General features: G+C 33.3%; 1 protein-coding gene and 1 pseudogene across 3 annotated transcripts; both read left to right on the forward strand.

The window, feature by feature from the left end:
* The first annotated feature begins 1082 nt into the window (after window positions 1-1082).
* Window positions 1083-9397, forward strand: LOC117683179 (uncharacterized; annotated as a pseudogene).
* Window positions 9398-11231: 1834 nt separating this feature from the next.
* Window positions 11232-23494, forward strand: LOC105348348 (transmembrane protein 43). Of its 3 annotated transcripts, XM_066083044.1 has the most exons (14): window positions 11251-11269; window positions 11355-11370; window positions 11855-12010; window positions 12421-12555; window positions 13075-13172; window positions 13669-13718; window positions 15397-15466; window positions 15853-15923; window positions 16272-16393; window positions 17044-17115; window positions 18275-18295; window positions 19668-19769; window positions 21624-21741; window positions 22542-23494. In XM_066083044.1, the coding sequence occupies exons 2-14, from the start codon at window positions 11356-11358 to the stop codon at window positions 22754-22756; spliced, it is 1245 nt and encodes a 414-aa protein (XP_065939116.1). In that variant the 5' UTR covers window positions 11251-11269; window position 11355; the 3' UTR covers window positions 22757-23494. The 3 variants fall into 3 exon arrangements, with proteins under 3 accessions (XP_034308125.2, XP_065939116.1, XP_034308124.2); XM_034452234.2 differs by lacking the exon at window positions 11355-11370 and having other exon boundaries at window positions 11232-11269; XM_034452233.2 differs by lacking the exons at window positions 11251-11269; window positions 18275-18295 and having other exon boundaries at window positions 11270-11370.
* Window positions 23495-24155: the final 661 nt, after the last annotated feature.

The raw sequence follows: 24155 nt of genomic DNA on the forward strand, positions 1-24155 counted from the left end.
TAATAAACTATACCGGGTACATTGGTCATTTTCTGACATGTGATTGTGCATAATGCACATGGAACGGAATGTCAACCATTGCAGGGAATAAGCTGGGTGAGATATGTACCAAAAAATCAGGAAAAATGGGAGAAATATGAAAGTGTCAAAATCTCATATAAACCAGAATGTAAAAAGTTTACACATTCTGACGAGTAATTTTCCTCGGAAATTGGTGAATGGTCTTATAAGGAAGGAATTCAAGGTATTTGTGTTAAATGGGAACTGAGGAAAAAACAATTAAACAGTTCCAAAGACACACATCCCCCTTCTACAGTGAATTGTATAAAAAACTGTCCCATGCTACCTTAGGTAGCAATGGGCAGTTTCGGATTTTCGGATAAAGTACCCGTCAATATGTAAAAATTGAATATTGCTGTACTTGAAGGCTTATGAGTATTGCTAAAATTCATGAACTGATTTTTAATGATTGTAATTAGAGAGATGTCTCTTGTTGAATTGGCATGCAATATGTAGGCCCCATATGTTATGTACATGAGAATCAGAAGTAAAATGCGAAACGAAAAGTAGGTCGGGCATTGTAAACTTTACACCGGTAACTTTCTGACATGTGATGGTGCAACGACTTTTTTCGACTTATTTTCGTTTGCAGCAAAAGAGAACTAATTTTTTAGGCCATAAAGGTCAGTGTTGTAAAGTCTTATGCATTTCTTACTCGATTTTTTTTATTTAAGTGGGATTTAAAAAAAAAATTATTTGGCATAATTCTAGACAACTCCGCATTTGCGGGATTTTTTTGTTACTGATATGAGGAATATTTCCCGTTTAGCGTAATCATTCCTCTGTGCCCAACCTATTGAATATATGTTTTTCCCTGCAGTAACGACGCACAGAAATTAAGTGAAAAGACAGATGTTTTAATTGTTTTGACTTGTGCACTATATCATTACTTTACATGATATCACGTTTGTGTTGAGGTATTTTTAAAACAAGGTGTGCATTCTAAACTTTGTGGTATGTACATCAATCATTTACTGTAACTCGTATTTGTTAACTGTTGTAGATTGATTATTCCACTGTATTAATATGGCGGAGAAAACTACCTACAAAAGCAAAGGCCGCAAAGCGAAGAAAAGCAAATATATTGGTATACAAATGTGAATTAAATTAGATGTCAAAAGTCGTTTTCACTTATGCGTGACAGTTATTTTGTTTTTATCTTTTAAAATTAAACCTTGGAAATGAGATTGGACGTTTTGAACCACATGAATAATGACTTAAATTATGGCTTTCCGGTCAATTTTAGCTCTTATTCTGTCTGTCCATCATTGCCTTTGTCTGTCCGTCAGTCGATATTTTCCTAATTTTCACATTTTCAACGAGAAGTAAATATTACCCATAAAGCATCTTATTCATAAAACACGTGGAAATGAAAGAGTTCAAATTTACCACTTTCAAAATGTAAAAGACACCAAATATCGTAACACTTGCATACAATTTGTATCTTTTGGCCATGCGTCATATACATGTATCTAAACCTCTTCTTTTTTAAATCAAAGTAATTTTTATATTGCATAAGAGTTTTATGTTCAGCATATTGTTGATCTTCTATTTTGATTTCAAACAATAATTTGTTTTTGATTGAAATAATTTTTAGAGTACGTCGTTTATGAAATAAACCACTATTTTTTTTCAGAAAAGAGTTCCATTACCATTAATAATTACCACAATGAGCAACATGGCCAAACCAACACGTTTATTGCACCAATAGTCCAGACAGACAATACAACCCTGATGCCAAATCTAAGTTTAGGTTAGTGTTTAAATTACCCATCTTGTCAAATGTCAGCAATACAAAACTTTAGACTTAGAAGTTAGGGTAAACGTTTAGCAAATAAAAGGGTTTGCAAATATCACGAAGGAGTTTTGCACTCACTGCACTTTGAAATTTTTTCTTTAATCAGCAGAGTATTACTTGATTATGATAGATAGCATGATAGATAAAAAATATAAAAGTAAAATAGGCGAAAAAATAGTCAATTTTGGATAACATATTATGCTTAAAGAGACCTGGACACAATTTCAGATGAAAATTTTATTTTTGATTTCTATGTATAAAATAGTTTACTTTTGCATCTTGAATATTTCACCAAAGTTTGAATTTTAGAAGTCATGTTACAAGCGAGATACAGAGGAAAGAAGTCGTTGTTATGTAAACAAAGCTCGAGTCTTATATATGTTTTCAGATACTGTAAAGTAAAGAAATTGCCATTTCTTTATTAAAATAACTTGTGGAAACAAGGTAAATGATTCTATTGGTTCATAAATAATTTCATCACAACAAACAGCAACATTAAGATTGAAACTTAAACCAATACAGCAAATATGTAAATATTAAAAGGACTCGAGCTTTGTTTACAAAACAAAGAATTCTAACCTCTGTAATTTGCTTGTCACACGATATTTGACTTTCAAATTTTTCTAATCATTGAAAACATCTATATAAACAATTCTAGACATTAAAATTGAAAAAATTAAATTTTGAAAATTTTGAGCTCAAATTGTGCCCAAGTCCCTTTAAAAACTAATTCTGTAAAAAAAGTCCCAGACGGATTCGAACTTATGATCTGGAGTTCAAAAGCCCGGTACTTTTACCACTGAGCTATGACGATATACAAGCAAAACAATTGATACAAACAATTCAACATAATATTTAAGTCTTGTGACGTAATGTTTTAAAAAGTATAACAATGTCTAGTGAGGTACGTTAAGTCGAAGTCAAACTTTTTCTTGACATGCCACGGTAAAACATTACAATATACATATGTATGGATTGTTGATAAAACGTAATACTGCCAAAGATATGCATTTGTTTATATTATGGTTGTAGAGCAGTTTATATAAACTGTCTAAATGATATCATCTGATTAATTATACTAAATACCGATTTTCATTCTTTTAAATTTTAAGAAGAGCCAACTAAACGCAATGAGAAACTGGTGGAAGTGGTAAACAGCATCATTTGTCCACAGAACTTGACGAAACCTTCACCGATGGACGTTCATGAATTTAATTTAAAGTTTAAAGAAATTTATAAAGATGATTTCAAAAGTATATCTGGTGTTCACATAACTCAGTTTGTCGACAAAAACCATCACGTGTTTGAAACATCTACGGATGATAGACAAAGAATGATGATTCATATAAAAAATAGAAAGTTGCCAAGAAAGAAAAAAAATAATAAGGAAAAACAAAAAAGCATTGCTCAGTCTAGGAAAGCAGATGATGTATATGAAACTGACTATATAACTGCAGAATCTGATGAACTTGTTGAAGAAACATCAGATGAAGATTCACTAGATGAACGGTCAGAAGAGGCTTTTTTGGAATCCATTAAAGATAGGCAAAATCTAACATTTAGTGTTTCTGATAGCGATGATAATGATGCATCGCTTGGAGAATCACCTAGGACTAAATGGAAAGAAGTACGAAGACACAAAAACAGAACATCATTTTCCGGCACCGCAAAGCAAGACCAGGATCAGGAAAAAACGCAACAGGAAATTCATGTCCAATATCAACGGTCATTATCCGAGGACGAACGGCAATACCTACTCAACAATCTTTTAAAAAAGAAAGAATCTCACGATTTCATCTTCAAACACTCTGCAAGAGATTATATGAATCATCCGTACAAGTTGGCGATCGACCTTGTCAGTCTGTGGAACACAACGGCACGTACACTATCTTACATTGTTGTTCGTCTTGATCATAGTCTAAATTTAAATCTTTTAAAAGAATATCTGTCTTTGGAAAATTTCACAACGCTGCCTCACTATCAATATTTCGAAGTTGAGCATACAAACACCTATGGAATATTTGAACTACCGTCTAGTCGTGGATGTGGTCAACCAGCCATAACAAAATCTAGATTGAAACTAGTTGAAACTGCAATCGTGTGCTGGGAAAGTGATCAACTTTGGTATAGACAATCTGCTTCTCCATCTGCGCTATCTTTGTCTGATCCATTACTTGCAATGATATATCAGTGGTTTGCAGGGGATAATGGTTCCTCTTCAAACTCTTCAAAACCAACATCTGATAGAGAAATCAAAGAAGAAAATGGGAAGAGTACTAGTATTACTGACGAAGCTAGGAAAGGTTCGGAGACACCATTAGATATGACGAAAAGTGCCATAGAAATTTTTAGAGGTGTTATTAAAGAATTCCTAAAAGGAAAATATATTCTTTTAGCAGGAAACATGCCTAAAGGAATTAACAACTTGGAAGCAATATCTACAGTACCATGGATGTATGTATTTGACTTTGACCAGGCTAGCAGAGATTCAGGACTTCTGAGCGTGAATGAAAATTTTATCAGAAAACGAAGATCGCTCCATCTCACAAACTGGAGACAGCCCCCAGCTGGTATTACAGAGAATGAGACATCTTGGACATTTTTGTGTGGTAGACGAGATAATCCTGAGAGCATATTACAAAACTGTAATGATGTAAGAAGCTGGTTTCAGAGGGTCAAAGGAAACATTGATCTACACATTGAACAAATTCAAAAATATATTGAAGATTACACAGTGCTTACAGTGCTGATGATTTGGCCTCTAGATGAGCAATTGGCACAACATATGCACAAATTTTTAACTCGATTGGATGACGGCTTGGATCCAAAGCCTAAGATCGTGTTATCAATTCCAGGCAAACCAACAACAGATATTGGTAACTCAATTCTAATGGTATTAAAAAATGAACTTGGGGAAAATTTGACAATTATTGATTGTGACGTAAAGCGTATATGTGGTTGTATCAGTGATATTACCAAAAACCAGCAAATTGTGTCAAATATAAAATATTCCCTTCCGACTGCAGACGAATTCAGTGATCCCTGCATAGAAGACAGTGACGCAGCTTGGCTAAGAGAGGAGCTTGAAATCTTGTATCTCACGAATCCATACCCAAAATGCCAACTTGATGTCAATTCTCTTCAAGAAGAAGGGGATATATTTTTCCGTGGAGGTTCATTACGTTGGTTTGCATGGTATGAAGTTGGCGCTGGCCATTTTGATGCTCAACGCGATCTAATGTCGGCTATGATGAGGAATATAAGAGTGTACATTGACGAAAATCGATCAGCAGTTGTCACATTATATCATGCACCGGGATCTGGAGGATCAACATTGGCCCAGAGAATTTTATGGGAATTCCATACGGAGATCCCTTGTGCTCAAGCCAAACTACGATCAGCTTTGCCAGTAACATCATTAGTTGAACGTATTGAAATGATGTATGCAAAAACACACAAACCAGTTCTGTTATTGGTTGATGGAGATGACGAAGTAAAGGTCAAACAGTTGATAAGAACACTCAAGCTTAACTCTCGTTGTTATATTATCATTCTCTATGTTAAACGATATCCATATCGAGCCAAGAGCAAAACACTGTTTTTACAGGGCTCTGTGTCAATTCAAGAGGCTAAACGGTTGGCTCTCAAATTTAAGAACCAATGTAAAGAAGACGGAAAAAAGCAGGCACAATTAAATAAGTTGTGTGAGGATGTCGAACGAGGAAAAGAACGTCTCGTTTATGAATTTGGACTTGCAACATATCTACATGAATATAAAGGGATTGAAAAATATGTTAAAGGATATTTGTGGCCATCTGGGAAAAACAATACCGATTGTCTTATTGGTAGAAAAATTCTTTGCTTTCTGTCTCTTGCTTATTATTATGGACAAATTGCTCTGCCACTACAGTTTTCTGTGGTTTGATTTACAAAGCAACCAACTATCTCGTTGAAATGGAGGACTTGCCAGAGCCCGTTTCTCAATTTGTTGTGTTTGACAAGAACGAAAGTAAAACAAACAATATACGGGTTTGTCACTACCTCGTTGCAAAAGAAATTTTAGAACAGGTTTTAGGCAATGGATCTGAGCAAAGATCTACAGAATTGAGTGTGTCTGCTAGGCAGAAACTTAAAGACATTTGCGAACAATTTATTGAGTATGCAAGCAGAAAAGGTATAAAATCAGGGAATATTGTTTATATTCTGACAAGAATATTTATCTTCCGTGACAACAAAGATATGGGCGAAAATGCTGAACAAACAAGGAAAAAACCAGTACTTTCGAGACTGGTATTAGATATACATTCAAAAGGTCCACTATACACAGAACGCTTATTGGTTCTCAAGACATTGACAGAAGCTTTTCCAAATGATCCGAATTTTCACGCCCATCTGGGTCGTTTTTATGCATATTGTAGACCAAATGAAGATGACGAAGCTGAAAAATGTCTACAGAGAGCAACAGCAATATGTGAAAAACAGATCCGAAACAAACCGAAAGGAGAATTAGATGACAGACTGTTGCATTCTTTAATGCACGTGTATCACATTTATGGGACAATTTTGCAGAAAAGAATCGCTAAATACACTGGACAATCGCCGACAGATGAACCTGATATCAACACAAACGACGAGGATTTTGACGAGAGGTTGGATGAATTGATCCGAACAGCAGAGCTGTCTTGTGAGTATTTCAAGAAGTGTAGATTTTACACACCAGATGGTCATGAATCATGCCATGGCTTCGTTGGTGAAATAACTGTCCGACTTCAAATTTGTGACTTTATTGAAAGACATTTTATGGAAGAGGAAGAATCGTCGGGAATAAAGGCTTATTTGTCTTCTATGGAGGAGCAATATTGCACGGGAAGAAACTTCGTGAAAACGAGCGTTTATTCTATTGATAATTTACTTATGGATTGTTTGAACTCACTAGAAGATGAAGACATTGATCATTCCGTGCAAAAAGTCATTTTCTGGTATAATCATCTCTTCAGCAAATATGCTACGAATTTGGAAGAGCTTGCTAAAGGTGACGATGTACACGCATATAGGCTTCAAATTGCTGCTAAGAAACTGAAATACAGTTGCGGAGAAAGCAATCTGATAATGCTAGAAAAGATTTCCGAAAAGGAAGACATAACAATGATTGTTCAGTTATATGAGAACATTTTCAGAGAAAATGTGTCTGAAAGTAAATCGGCCTTAGATAGGGATTATAAAGAGTGGATTTTTGCTATCCGTCATCGGCTTTTTGATCCTGTCTATCAACTTGAAACTGTTTTACTTCAAGCTATACACGCTATAATTTGCGTCAATTTTATATGACAGTGAAAACGCATGTGTTTGTCTACTTATAAAAGTTATCCTTAATCTGTAAATTACAAGGGTGAATTCCATCTCGTTACAAAGATATAGATTTTTAATTGTTTATTTTCCTGCCAGGAAAATATACCTTTTCATGAATATTGATGAAGGAAGAGCAAACCGACCTCATTGCGCATGTCCGCGGAGAACTAGGTGGTCGTTATTGTTTGCCTAATTAAATATCCAACTTGATTTTTAATATGCTTAACAGTTGTTAATTTGAAACACATACATGTATAATGAGTAAAATACGCTTGCTATCCACGATACCCTTACTTCTGCATTAACACTTATAGGATCTATAAATAGCACATAGGGGAAAAACACAGGTCTACGTCATTTCTTTAAAGGAAGTATTCATATCTACTCACAGGCTTGTATTTTTTTCTTTTGTTTGTACTCGTATATCGGACAAATTTATGCTTTACTGAAAATATCCTTTCCTTTGTGAAACTATCACAATTATGAAGATGTTGACCCTTCACCAGTTTTGGTATGATAGGCTAAATTTAGCTGTCGATATCACGTGATAGATTGATATTCATGAGGAGGCATTACTTTCCTGGCAGGAAAATAAATATTTTTTATTGTTTAATATTTGATATATTTGTTACGTGATCGAATTGAGCATTATAATTAACAGAATAAAGGTAACTTTTATTAGTAATCAAACACATACATTTTCCCCTTTATTCAAAATTGACGCAAATTATAGCGTGTATAGCTTTCATGTTAGGAAATGGCATGATGCTCTTCATTCTCCCATGTCAAAATTTTATTTGTTCATCCTCACAAGTCTGCTTGGTTTTGGCAAAGAAAACACCAATGGAAGTAGTGCATTTTTATCCGAAGCTAACTTAATTAAAAAGGACTTGGAAAAGGTTAGCAAATATGTTTTGAAACCCAAATATCCGAGAGAATGGCTTCGAAAAGCAGGAGAAGGGATAACGATTTTGGAATCTGGAACTAGATTTTTAGGATATGTTGCTTTTGATGACAGAAATTTGAAAGAAGATATATCTCAAACCCTCAGGATCTGCAAAGGTACTATTTGTGGTCCCAACAACAAAAAACTTGCTGGCTTTATTTCTCTTGATCTCGGAAACAATGTTTTACCTGTGAGAGTTTTTTATATACCAAATAAGGCAGACTTAGCAAGCACTGCCCATGCTGAGAAGCGAGTTGAATTCATTCTCGGTTTTAGTGGTTGGGATGCATTCAATGTTCGACTTCTTAAAAAATACCCATGTCCGAGACCGGGTTGTAACGCTCATACAGAAGTGAGCAGTATGGATAATGAGGTGATATGTCCTGGATGTCAAAATATCATCCCGAGGACTGAATTCAATCAGCAAACTGCATAGAGGATGGAAGGTCAGTTCGAATGAAATATTTAAAGATTGATCATTATATAATGACTCGTCCCTTTTATGAATCCAGAGCTTTAGGGAATTTTGTACATCTCGACTTCAGGATACATTTGGGTTGCTATAGTGATAGATATGCTTTTTTATGTGAAATAAACTAAATCTGAACCTTAAGCTTACGGTGCAGTTAAGCTTGTAAATATCAAAGTTTTTTATTATCCTTGCAAATGTATAGCTTTATGGACTCTCGCCACACTGCCATGACTTCAAGGTACATTAGGGTAATTTTTGTGAAAAAAAATTAAAAATCCAAAAACTTGTATTTTCATAGTTTTTCATAATTTGAAATCAAACTGTAATCCTAATGACCTACTGATAGAAATTATGAATTGTACAATTTTGAATCTCATTTTTAGTAAAAATTGATGGTTTTCTAAATTTACTAATTAATATAATGCATGAATACATACATGTTCATCCGTGCGTGCTTAATTTTTTATGTCATGTGCTTGATATTTAATATTTGATAACGTCCTGTTATACAGAGACAGCGTATTGTGCTACATGTGTATATGTATAGGGCAATGAACAAACCGTTGTTTAAATAATAGCACAGATGTAGGTCTATATATTTAACATGCTTGGTATATCTGTACATTGTATTTACTACACATGCATAATAATACATAGTACGTGTTACAGTATTTGTTAAACTCGGACATACATTCTTTTTCTCCAGATGATTTTTATTCTACTAACTTACACGGGCTAAAATGTCATAAATATATATTTCATGCATATCAAATACCTGCACTTGTGATTGATACATGTACATGTACGTACAAGTATGTCTGAACGTTTGCAATAAAATGTATTGTATGCTCGTTTACAGATTTTTTTTTTTATAGTTCTATACGCTATATGGAATATGTAACCAATATTGATTTACTCAAGGTGTAGTGAGATTTGAACCATGATGGGTGATGAAAGGCCAATTTTTGAAAACAAAGTTATAGCAGTTTATAGCAGTTTGACAAAAAAAAAATGTAGCATCGTTATAGGCCTTTTTTGTCATTGCCCTATACAAAGCATACGCGGACCAAGAACATATATTTTCGGTAATTTCACTATATGTAAGATTTTCGAGGGGAAGGGGGTGGGGCTTGAACCCCCTCTTTATCCGCTCATGATTACAATAAAAGGTGAAACAAGCGCCTAGCTGTGGTTAACAGACTATTAGAGAGAAAAGAATACGATATCGTATCGCTATCATTATAATAGCGTTAACAGGCACGTAGCTTCGGGGGCGCAGCAAAGATTTTTCTTTAATTTACATACAAAAAATTGAAAAAACATGGAGTTGCCCCCCCCCCCCCCCCCCCCAGCACATTTTAATACGACCATGTAAGAAATTGAATTGAAAATAAGGAAATAATCAGTGAAATTGTAGATAAAGGTATACTACCCCCTTCCCCCTCCCCCCCCCCCCTTTGATACGGTTTTTCAGAATTTTGGAAAGTAAATCTTGCTTGTCAAAAATGAAGAAGTAGTTGTTGCATTTAATGGCAGGGACGTAGCATCGAAAAAAATAGTAAATAGATAACGAAATTAAGACGGAAAAAGTTATAGGCAGACTTCGCCCCCCCCCCCCCCCCATGGTAAGGATTTTCAAGATTTTGTGATTTTCTTTCCTTTTTTTTTTTGGCTTGTCAAGATTCTTTCGATAAGTCTGCCCCAACCCCACTTTCAAAGCGATGCTACATGCCTGTATGGAGAGGCACGTAGCGTTGTTTTTGAAAGTGTGAGAGGGAGCAAGCTCACGCAAAATATTTCGAAAAAGAACGAAGAAAGAAAAAGTCCAATTTCCCAAAATAATAAAAATTCTAATCCGGGGGGAGGGGAGGGGGTAGCAAACATACCTTTTATACATGTAACTTAAATTCAGTTACAAAGTTTATTCACTTATATTTTTCATGTGGTCACAAAGAAGTGCGAACCAGTTCCCCCTCCTCCCCCCCCCCCCCCCTCCCCCCGATACTATGTGCCTGCAATTAATCAAAGGGTAATTTCTATGGCTCTTTTGGATATCAAATTGTGCATATAAAAACAACTGCATGGATAACGACATTTGGCGGGTTTTTTTTCACTTGATAGATCATTATCACCTAAAAAATGTGGACAATCAAAAAAAAAAAAAAAAAAAAATTAAAAATTGGTAGATCCAATTTAATGTTTGTTCAAATCAACATGTAAGCTAACAATTAAATGAACACATTACTTGGAAGAAAGTCTGTAAAATTTGAGTTTATTTATAGATCTTCAATTCGATTGAAAAATGATCGGGGACGGTTTTTTTTTATGATACCAAATTTCAATTATTATATATAACAGTCTTGAAAACCAATTTATTTTATTTTTTTTTACTTACATTGTAAAAAAAACATTATAATTATAATTAATTAATCAGTAATAAATAAATCAAAAATGAATTCATAAATAAATTGTAACAAATACATGGTTGTTAAAACGATATCGAGAATTCCAGTTTTATTCATCCCCTTTTTGTTCTATTTTGAATTATTTCATTTACAGTGGTAATGTCTAGATGCTAAAATAAGTACGAGTTAACAAAAAATTTCGACCAACCAGATTGCGACTGATCTACTTCCGGTGACAGGTAAACAACTTTCTCTATCGCTATTTTTGTCTCTGTATCATTTTCTGTTGCAATACAAATAAAGTAAAGAGTTGTCATATTTTAGTATGTACAGAAGCAATGTAAGTATCATCCCCCTGGTTTCTCTGTTGTTTGGCTGGTCTGTCATTCTAAATTTTATGGGTTTTTTCTTGTATGAAGTGAGTGCATGTGTTGGTTGAATGCTTTATCTTATCTCAGTTTCTATTTGTGACATTTTCGTTGGTCACATGTGAATTATTAAACCTGTTCCTTTGATATGTGTCCCTTACTTAAAACCAGTAATCAGTCATGTTTTCTCTCTATTTTATTTTCATTTAAATCATTCTCTTACTGTCCATTACTAACATCCATTTTACAATACAAATCCAAATCGATGCATGTTATCAACTTTTCACCAACTTTTAAAGGAAATACTTCTTGTATTTTAAACATGTTCATTTCAAACTCATTGGTATCGAGAGTCACTAATCGCTGTAAATAACAAAACAAAGATAACATATTACATAAAACAACTGTACAGTTATAAACAAATAAGTTTGCGGTTTGTATTTAAAATTCTGATAGAATCCAGACGCGCCGGGCCACCACATGGATAGCCACACGAGAGTAACGTACCGGAGGAACGCTGGGTTCCTGGAGAGAATTGGACAGAGTCTGATCGGTATTCTAGTGGGAATCGGACTTCTGATTGGAGCATCTGTTCTGTTGTTCTGGAATGAGGTTAGTTGAATATTAACAAATTGATATTGAAGCGTTATAGTGCTTTTGTTTGAGATAGCCTTTGAATACTATGTGTACCTGTATTCATATGTCTGCATGGTCTGTGTTTTTATATACCCCACAGTCTAAAATAAACTAATATAGCAACAAGACATGCTCTTTAATACTAAGTTGGCCATTGCTTTACAGGTTAACTATTGTTTTGTTTGCATGTAAATATATCTATAATATCAAAGTGCCTTTTTTCTTTGTTTGCTTTGCATTTTTTTGGATTTTGTTTAATTATTTATTGTAAGTCAGTAGAGGAGATATGTGTTAGGTTCTGTTTTATATATATCAAACAAATATTCTTCAAGTGTACAATTACTGCCAGACACAACATGATGAAGTTATAAACTTGTCTGTTTCAGGGACGAGCTGTAAAAACTGCTAAGTCTCTTGATGAGGGATTGAGTAAAGTTCTTGTTATGGATAATATCTTTGGGATTGATACAAACAATGTTGGATCACTGGTTTACCTAACGGGAGAGCTATCGACTGGCAAGGTAAGATTTAGTCAGCTAACTTGTCCACTATGTAATAGGATGGGAGAAATAATAAGGAACCAGACGGGGGATTTGAACCTGGACCCCTGGGTTATTTAGTCAGATGCTCTACCTACTGTTGCCGGAAATTGACCAGGCCTGAACGACTGATAAGGAGAACATATCACAGTGGATCATTTGCAGGTTAACACACCTGTTGCATTGCAGCAAACTTCCTGATCACACCATATCATTGTCTACCTATCTGTATGGAATAGAATGTACTCTATACTTCTCTCAGTAATCAAGAAAATGATTATTAATAAGTAAATCAGGTGTTTTTTTTCTTGATTTGTGTTCGTCCTTTTTGTGATTTAAATATTTTTTAAGACATATATTATTTGACAAAATGTATCCAGCTGTCCATAGAAATAGTTCAAAGTAGATCATTGTCGGAAAAAGGAAACCCAAGGATACAGTATGGTGTCATTTTGAAAAAAAAAAAGGTACTAATCTGAATATTTAGACTGTAAATTTTAGAAACCATTGGTAGATGATCTACATCATGTGACTGTGAATGCCGTCAAACTCCAGAGGACCGTGGAAATGTACCAGTGGGTGGAAACAGAAACTAAAAGGTGAGAGGTCATCCGATCATGAAAGGGTGAAGGTCATTTATAATAAGAAATGAGAGGGTGAAGGCATAAAGAAGGTAAGGCTTAAGGTCATATAATTATTAAAGGGAATATTTTTAATCAACAATTTTTGAATGTAATTGAAAGAAATAATGAAATATATTCATCTGGTTAAAGGGAAAGCTCACCATTTATAGAGAGTAAAATATCAAAAGAAGTATGATGGCAGAGTGAAGGTTATCATTTGAAGCAAAAAGCAAACAGTCTGTTGGGTGAATGTTGTAGATATGATTAATTTCTTACCAATTTTGTTCAGAAAACTAGAATGTTATATATCTAAGATGCCTTTCAACCATTGCCAAAAAATATGTACTTTTAGATAAATAATATCTGAGTACATTGTATAAAATTAATGGAACTATTTTACAAGATTCAAATCAATCTAACAAGTCAAAGTTGCACTAAAAATTCATTAACCTCTATGTTTTATTTGATGTAGAGAATACAATGAGGGTGGACAAACCAGAACAGAGACCACATACTCCTATGGTAAGTCCTGTATCTTGAGTAACACTCCTATCTAAAACCACTCCTACGGTAATTTAGTCCTTTGTGTTTATTACACACTCATATACTTTACATCCTATTCCAACAGTAAGTTCTATATCCTTTGCAACTCATGAATAGATACCCATATTTTGTGTATCATCTATTTAACCAACTTACTGCCACAGATGGTCTTATATCCTGTGTAACACACTTAAATACAATCTTCTTACAAAAAGTCTTATATCCTGTGTAATACACTTACTTTTAACCTACTCCTCAGAAAGTCATATATTCTGTGTATCACACTTACAACCTACTCCATCAGCAAGTCCAATTATCCATGTAACACACATACATACAACCTACTCCTCAGAAAGTTGTATATCCTGTATAACATAAATACAACGTACTCCTACAGAAGTCTTATCCTGTGTTACACATATACAACCTACTCCTCAGTAGGGCTGGGACGATACTGTACTTAGCCGATTCGGTACATATCACGATACATGATATGCGATATGATACATATCACGATACATTGCAACTAAATGAAAACATGATTAAGGGTTAAAAATTTATTCAATCTGTCGATGTATTACCGCATGTCCAAAGTTATTTTGATATATTTAAAATGAGCGTTGCACAATTTACAAATTACTTTAGTCTCATATACTCTACTTTTTCATAAACAAGTAATCCAAAAGTTGTCCACACTCCAGATTTAGCTTCCTAACAGTTTTGACAACTCTACGAGGTTTTCCGCCATCTTTGTACTTTCATATTTAGGCGCGCGGACTAAAAATAGCCGATATTTGAAGCTCGGATATTTTTGGAAAATAAAAAGATGTTCGCTTAGGTATCGTTGTATTAATGGTAAATGTATCGATCCAAATATCGTCAAAATAAATATCGTGATGCACCGGTGCATCGGTGGATCGTCCCATCCCTACTCCTCAGAAAGTTGTATATTCTGTATAACATAAATACAACCTACTCCTACAGAGAGTCTTATATCCTGTGTAACACACACACACACTTAACCTACTCCTACACAAATTTTTATATCCTGTGTAATACACGTACATCCTACTCATACACAAATTTTTATAACCTGTGTAAGACACATACAACCTACTCCTACAAAAAGTCATGTAAATATATCCTGTGAAACACACATACATACAACCTACTCCTCAGAAAGTGTTAGATTTCCTTTACGCAAGTACTTAATTCTGCAACTCAATCATTTGGCAGCCAATCATGAGAATTTAAAATTGCAAAAAACTGATTTTTATCATAGATTCATTTATTTTACATCTTGTGTATAAAATATAAGTGAGATTATAAAATCAGTGAAATGTCCTTCTCACATTAAATTAATAAAAATCTACAGTATATTCTGTGTAACACACCAATAACAACCTACTCCTACAGTTAGTCCTATGTTTTCACTAACACACCAACATACAACATCATACTTCTAAAGTCAGTCCTAAGTTCTGTGTAACACGTTAAGGCACAACTTACTCCTACAAAAAATATTCTGTGTAACACACCAATATACAACCTTTTTCCACAATGTTTTTTTTTGTGTGTGTTATCCACCCATTACCTTCTCTTATGGTGTGGACTGTACTCTTTATGCTTCATGGTAGTGTTTTGGTTTTCTCTGCAGATTTGGAGTGGAGGTCAAATGTCATTAACAGTGACTCCTTCGACAACCCTGTTGGTCACAAAAATCCAAGGTAGGTCTTCACAGGTGAACATAGGAGTCTAGTTGTTGTTTTTGTCTAATGCTCATAAGTATTCAACAGGATTTTTAAATACTGTAGATTCTTAATTTAATGCAAGTAATTAATATCTGCGTTAAATCGCGAGAAGCATTTTGAAATTTCACTATTATTTACTAGAGTTAAGAACCATAAGAAATAAGAATAAAAATTCCGTGCTCGCGATTTTATATACTCGCTAATTGATCCAAAACATGCGGGACAGTGGAATTAAGTACTCTTATATAAGGATTTATGTACTCAAGGATGTTTAATGGCATGTAAGTTTATAGCTACTGTTATAACATTGCAATATTAAGTAACAACTTTATGTGATATTCAGGGAATGGACTGTATTTTAGGGTGTTTCCCGTGGAGTCAAAGTCCCAGGTAGCCAAACCTGTCCATGTGGGAATCTACCACCTGTCTGATGGTGAGTGACCCCCCCCCCCCTTTTTTTTTAACCTAAAGGTACCAGGAATTGGTAAAAAACCATACTTGCTGGGAGAAGCCATTTGTGTTATACCTTAATAAAGGATAAAATTGAATTCATTTTTTCACCAATTACCATGTTTAACTTAGCTTACAGTTATGAATAGACATGAAGTTATTAAATTCTAAAATGCTTCAAAATATACCAGTACTCATATCATTTTAAATAGTTAATTTTTGTTTACTGTCTTTTTTTAGGTTAATTGGTTTTTAAGAAAACAACATTTCCTTATAGCAGCTGTAGTATTTGTATAAGTCTTTAGTTACTTCTCCTTTGCCTTCTTTACAGGTCTCATCGACCAGATAAATGAGTTTCATCCGATTCCGTCAGACCTACTTCCTGTTCCACATGGCGGCTACTCATTACACAACGGAATGTACTATATGTCCCAGAATCCAAACTCTCCTCAGGTACATAGTTACCATGGTAATTGTTAGTCTGCGATTTCATCGCCAGGCTCAGACTCTGTAGCAGAAAACTGAGATGAAAACATAAATTTTAATATTAACAGTAATAATTTTACCAGTTTTTTGCAATTGAGATTATTCTTTGAGATTGGGCAATTAATTAAGTAAAATTAGCATAAGAAATTCTATAAAGTTGTCATGTATAGCACAATTGCTTGTTTATAGCAATTTCAAAAAGACATTTTAAAATAATTTCTGAATTCTCCATTAACTAAGAGTCGCCAGATTCTGAAAACCTTGATAAAAATAAAGGTCTCATTTCCTCCCACATACATAATGTTTATAATTAAGATACAGGTACAGACATTAAGTTTGCTTGAAGGATTAAGATGTCACCTAATATGTGTCCCAGCTCCACTGTCACCAAAATTTTCAAATCACTCAACTCATTCCTCAACTCAAATCCTTTAAAGAAAAGTGCATAAATTTGAGGTCAAATCTAAGATTTGAGGCTGGGAATCGATTGATTTGAGGAAAGTTGGTGACAGCGGGGCCTTTCTTCGGTGATAATAATACATTGATAATGATATTGTTGTTGATGATGATGATAAAGATGATAATCAATGATGATGATGATGATTATAATGTTACAGGCGGGAGACATCAGAGTCAGCTACGCATATGCTGGTCTGAGTGGGGAATCAGTGCTAGGGAAACCTGAGGTGGTAAGTAAAAGATCTGTAAAGTGAATACATAATCTGTTACATGACAATGTTGGCTCTCTCTCCATATTTGCAGTGTAGTCACGTGTAGTCACGAGCTTACTCTTGTAGCTTATTGCTGCTGAACTGTATATTTCCTCACCCATTTGTAAGGTTTTATTGATGGGGGGGGGGGGGGGGGGGGGGTTGAATAAAAGGTTGCCTTTGACTGAAGAAAGATGTTAATGATCCTATCTCAAGGTCATTTTAAGGCTATGACACAAATATTTTATCAAACTAGTTATAAAGATACAAAAAACAGATCATATTTTTGAGACAGAGGTTGCCCAAATATTGAGGGTGGATGTCATTTTACGAAAGTAAACTCAAACTTTTGATTCAGCGAACTCCTGTTCAGTCTTAATTTATAATTTATTAGCTTGGAGCTTCATGAATAAGGGTGCTGTTTTACTATTGAATCAAAATGAAATGTTGTGAAGCATTTAAAATACCCAATTGCAAATGGTATATTTTATAGTTTTTTGTGCTAAATGTTCAATTTAGACGAATCATTTTGAATTCATATTCCAAAAAATACACCAGTCAGTCTGAGAATAACATTCATGAGGATATGTCTCACTGTTTTACGTAGATTGTTTTACTTTTAAATAAAGATATGACGGCACACCGAGTGCAAAAACCTACAAGTATTCTACTTGTTCAGTTAGTCTAACATGAGTAGCATTATTTCAGTACAATGTATTGTGTTTATGTAAACATGTCTTTCAACTTGCTTAATTCATATCCTGTGTCATTTATGTATGTACTGGTACATATTGTACATGTATCTTAACTGTCTTAAAAGATATTATATGTCATAAATTTACCAGTTGAATGTACATGTATATGTGTAGCTGCATTTCAATATTGTAGCTATATTAACTTTACTTGTGCTTCTTAGTAATAATATTGTATGTACTACATGTTATTGAGTGTAGCTTTATTACATTATTGTTTGTACATGTACAGTATATAAGTGTATAGCTTTATTACAATATTGTACATCTGTGTACGTGTAAACATGTGTAGCTTTCTCTGTACCACTTGATTTGTGGGCAGGTGTGGTCCTACAGCTGTACACAGTATGTTGTTTATTGTGTTGAGGTTTGAGTGTGTGTTTTAGACAGAAGTTACGTCTGATGTGGTAAGATGTTTCAGATAACCAGCTTGTTTGTTGAGATATGTAAAACACATTTCATAGTATTCCCCCATGTAAAAAAAAAAGTACCCATTTGCCATACACTTATCCTTCTGGTACATTAATTGGCAGAAGTCTGGGGGTAGGTCCGTTAAGTAATTAGTTCACCTCTAAAATCTCTCTTTGGTGGCTGAAGTGTCTTCGGTAAGGACCTTAGCAATAGAGGTTCCAAATAAACTTAATATATAGAGACCCTCACTGCTAAGTGTCTTTGTCAGGCAAAACAAAGGTCTTAGTATACAGCTATCCAATCATTCTTGTAACTATTACATGTAATTACAAAATATTGTCCCAAAGGAAATGTAACAACAATAAAAAAAAACCAAATTAATAATAATAATGTATTTGGGGACTGAAGTGTCTTCGGTAAGGACCTTAGCAATAGAGGTTCCAAATAAACTTAATATATAGAGACCCTCACTACTAAGTGTCTTTGTCAGGCAAAACAAAGGTCTTAGTATACAGCTACCCAATCATTCTTGTAACTATTACATGTAATTACAAAATATTGTCCCAAAGGAAATGTAATAACAATAAAAAAAAAACCAAATTAATAATAATAATGTATTTGGGGACTGAAGTGTCTTCGGTAAGGACCTTAGCAATAGAGGTTCCAAATAAACTTAATATATAGAGACTACTCACTACTAAGTGTCTTTGTCAGGCAAATCAAAGGTCTTAGTATACAGCTATCCAATCATTCCTGTAACTATTACATGTAACACATTACAAAATATTTTCCCAAAGGAAATGTAACAACAATTAAAGAAAACAAAAGAGTAATAGAGAATCTCTGAAATGTGTCCTAATGAATGCCACCTCCCCTATTTACCCAAACTCTAGCTTATCCATACCTGTAATGTGCATGATGAGGGCATGTGATGGTTGAAGCTTTTAAATTTGTATTTCAGAAATCTTTTAGAAGATAATCTTTAGGTCTTTGTTATCACATATTTGTATCTTAAACATAATTTTATTTGTTTTTTTTTTTACTTCAGATTCTTATTAAAGCTAAGGACAAAAACACAATATACTTTAATTTTTAGAAATAAGTTAATGTCATTTACAAGACAGTTTTGCACTCTTCAGATTTTTCTTGATAGTTCTAAAAGATTTTCAAGGAGTAACACTATGTAAATATTAAGGGTTTTTTTTATTAGACATAACACTTCGATCATTAGCTTATTGATAACCATCACAGTTTGTCTTATTCTTAATAACACAGTGTTAACATGTCAGAAATTGATTGATAGAAATTAAAAGTGCATGTATTCTTTGAAGAAATATATAAGCATTGACATGATGTTTTTATCTACAGGTGAGCGTCATAGGTAAGCTGTCAGGTAACACCATCGTGAGTTACGAGTCGGATCATGGATACCACCTATTGTTTCTGTACATGGGGAGACACTCACCAGAGGTAAGTGGTCTAGAAGTGCAGAATACAACTGTGATCTATAGTAAACTGCAGTCAGTGTATAAAATACAACTGTGATCTATAGTAAACTGCAGTCAATGTATAGAATACAACAGTGATCTATAGTAAACAACAGTCAATGTATAGAATACAACGGTGATATAGAGTATACAACAGTCAATGTATAAAATACAACGGTGATATAGAGTATACAACAGTCAATGTATAAAATACAACAGTGATATAGAGTATACAACAGTTGGTGTATAAAATACAACAGAGATATATAGTATACAACAGTTGGTGTATAAAATACAACAGAGATATATAGTATACAACAGTTGGTGTATAAAATACAACAGTGATATATAGTATACAACAGTTGGTGTATAAAATACAACAGTGATATATAGTATACAACAGTTGGTGTATAAAATACAACAGAGATATATAGTATACAACAGTTGGTGTATAGAGTACAATAGTGATATAGAGTATACAACAGTCTATGTACAAAATACAATATTTAGTGTTTAAAATACAAGCATGTAGTGTAGTATATAGCAGTCAAGGTATAGAATACAACAGTCAATTTATAAAATACAACAGTTAATGTATAAAATACAACAGTCAATGTATAAAATGCAACAGCGAAATAGAGTTTGCAACAGTCATTGTATAAAAATACATTTGTCAATATATAAGATACAACAGTCTCTGCATGAAATACAACAGTCAATTATAAAATACAATAGTGAATGAGAATATGTAACAGTCATTGTACAAAATACATTTGTCAACATATAAGATATAACAATCAATGTTTAAAATACAACACTTAATGTATTAAATACAACAGTAAGTGTACAAAATGCAATAGTAATATATACATGTAATATACAGCAGTTGGTTTATAAAATACAATGGTGATATAAAGTATGCAACAATATATAGTCAGTTTATGAAATACAACAGTCAATATATGAAATACAACGAATAGTATAGAAAATACAACTGTTGATATATAAAATACAACAGTTAATGAATGAAAATTACAACAGCTATTTAAAAACAAAAACAATCCTTAAATCAAAGTACCACTACTGTAAAAAGAACACTACCATAACTATTTTATATTTTATTTATAATATTAAAAAAACCCACTTAATAATAGAAATTAACTGTATAATTATCTCTCTTCAATCAAAACTATGTCTGAAAAAATTAGAGTGTGGAGAAACCATAATAAAGAAAAAGACACTGGGTGATAATAACCCTATACATAGTACATGTATTACGATTATTATCATTCAAAATACCAGATTCATGAAAAAACATTGCGTTGGAATATATGGTATTAAATAATATTACAGTTATATATTAAAAAAATCGTTAGTTACTATGTAAACATGTTACATATCAATCATCACAGTCATATACCATATGAATATTAAACTTTGATATAACAGTTACATAGTTATAAAAAATACACACTAATTATATATAGACAATAAATTGTGTTACTTATAAAAAATGACACCTACTTATTATAATCATCAATTCAATTTTAAGAAAAAAAAACAATGGAAAATTCAAGAGCTATAAACTATAGATCACATAGACATTTTCACAAATGTTTTGGTAATTTTTGTATGTTTTTCGTTTCTAATTTGGTTTCCGGAACACATGTAAACTCCTGTTCAGGACTGAAGTCTTTAGAAATGCAATCATGTTTTCACTAATCAAACCAAGAAATAAAACAATTTTAATATTAAACTGTCATTACAAACAAATGAGAATATGAGGCTAACATTAGTTTTTAAGCTGTAAACTTTTGTGAATTCTTTCTTGCTGTAGGCGATGTTTGCTAAAGAGCAACAGAAGAACACGATGATCTCATGGGCCGTGAGACTTGGGGGATGGCTGCTGATGTTTATAGGATTTGGCTGTTCAACAAGCATCATCAGGACCCTGGGTAAGGAGAACTGTGTTCTGTACAATAAGAACAATATGTTGTTGGTTTAGGATAAAAAAACTGTTATAGGTCAAGCAATAACTTATTTCCAAGAGCAATTGATAGCTTGGCAGTTATAGTGTAGGGTTAAAGTATAACAAATTCCCATAGATACCGGGTAAGCAATAACTTAACAGTTTGAAATTTTGGACTCTTTATACCTTGATGATCATGACATCACAATATTTGATTTCTAAATTTCAAGCAATGATTAATTTAAGACTCTATAAAGGTCTATTCTAAATCAACTCATAACCAACAGTTTAAATAATGATCAATGTTGTGTCAGAGGTGTAAACATGTTGCATTTATGTGAAGAAATGTACATGTACGCAATGTTAACCTGTAAATATTATAAAACATCTGTGAGCTACAAAGAATAATTATTTATGTTTAAGAATATGTGGTGATTATGCCATGTATTCCTGTAAATGTATTATATTTGGCGTGTATGATATTTGGCGGAAATAAGTTTTTGAACAAGTTGGCGTGGATTTGAATTGGCGTATTCCTGAATGTGACCATTCTTATGCATTCATGCATGGCATTTAGCGATGACTTGATTTAGCAGAAGCCGCATTCCGCCAAAAACGCTAAATAGAATACACAGCCTAATGTAGCACGTTTACAGTAATAATGAGACCTCTGGCTATATATTTTTATGCTATCTTAAAAACCAATATGCAAATGACATCAAATTGACGGTGAGTTAACAATATCTATAGCAAATACGTTTACTGGACTCACTTTCTTCCTTACAGTTGATTGGCTACCTATTGTGCGTGAACTGGTAGCCATTGGTGTCAACATGATGAACCTTGCCCTCTCCATAAGCCTCTCTCTAACAGTGATTGCCATTGGATGGATCGCTTATCGGCCATTGATGGGAATCGCCATTTTAGCCATGGCGGCAACACCTTTCTTCATGGCAAAATACAGATCTAGAGGGGCACACGGACATAGGTCTTATGAGTAGTTAAAATTAGTTTCTCTAGATTATTTTTTTACCCACCTTAAATGTCTTTCATGTTGTTCTTGGGTAGTTATATAATTTGAGCTCTGTCTCCTGTATAATTTGGAGACAATTCTCTGTTTTACAATTTCCACGTGGTATGATAAATTAGCAGAATTGATTTAGTAAACGATTTACAATTTTGTAGCTTTTGTGTTATTGTTTCTGTCTTCCATTATAACTACACAACGACTCTTCTGTGTGTTTTTATGTTAATGCAATACCAATCAACCCTATGGAAAGAAAAAGTCATGTACATGCGTTACAAAACAGTCCTATCTAAATTAAAGTTCATTTTAATGCAACATCAATCGACCCTATCTAAAGGAAAGTTCGTTTTAGATAATAACACTTTCAAGAAAGAATTTATGAATCTGTACTATATGTTCTGCGATGACAATTCCATTACGTATAGTTGAATCCTTCTTACAAAATACTACATTTGTGTAGATTTGTTAAAGTAAAATAAATATAGAAAGCAACATATTGTGGAAAAAAAATTCGTGGGAAAACATTATGCCTGTTATATTTACAAACTGTTCAGAATTCTTACAGATATTTATTTGTGTTTCAAAATACCATGTATAACCATGTTGTTCATTAGAATATATTTTCTTTTGTTTGTATATTTACATAAGTAATTAGTTTCCTTCTTTAAGATATTGTTTATTTTATTTCAATTAAATTAATTGAAAAAAGCAATTATCTATATTGTGTTTTTACTTATTTCTATTTTTTCAAAGAAACCACATCGCAGAAGTGACTATATTTTTGCGTTTTTAGATTAAAGACATATTGGTTTAAATATTTATATTCTACTGTGTTTTTCAATTAAATTCCGTGATGTTTAAATGCCTCTAAATGCAACACCTTTTTCATTGCGTATGAATTTACGAGTGATTTGCATAAGTAGTTCTCAAACAGTGATTTCTATGTTATCGGTTAAAAGATGCATTTCATGAATGTTGTCAACACACCATGTTTTTTTAATTATTCAACAAAAAAGTTGACTTTATTGTTAAAAAACAACATTTCAAGAGTTATTTATCATGGATTATATTTTCATGCTCGTCGATCTCATCTCAACAGACTATGTGAAAACCAGTTTATACCGGTTTTACAAAACAGCTGTTCTTGCTGTTACTTATTCACTCCCTCCGTGATCTGCACTTTATATCGATTTATTTAAGTTAACAATTGATTTCTTCAGTAAGGGAATGTAAATATAAGCATTAAATGATTTATTTTTGACCTCGTCGTGTCAATAACTGCCGTCAGGTGAGCAGACAAATTATCATAACGCGCTAACGCGCGTTATTCAATTTGTCTGCTCACCTGACGGCAGTTATTGACACGACGACGT

This window comes from Magallana gigas, chromosome 4, assembly GCF_963853765.1.
Source record: "Magallana gigas chromosome 4, xbMagGiga1.1, whole genome shotgun sequence".
In the NCBI taxonomy this organism is placed as follows: domain Eukaryota; kingdom Metazoa; phylum Mollusca; class Bivalvia; order Ostreida; family Ostreidae; genus Magallana; species Magallana gigas.

Coding starts and splice junctions, on each gene's coding strand:
- LOC105348348 (XM_066083044.1), top strand. Junction 13,173..13,668: donor GTGGAAACAGAAACTAAAAG/GTGAGAGGTCAT, acceptor TATTTGATGTAG/AGAATACAATGAGGGTGGAC. Junction 18,296..19,667: donor CAGAAGTTACGTCTGATGTG/GTAAGATGTTTC, acceptor TTTTATCTACAG/GTGAGCGTCATAGGTAAGCT.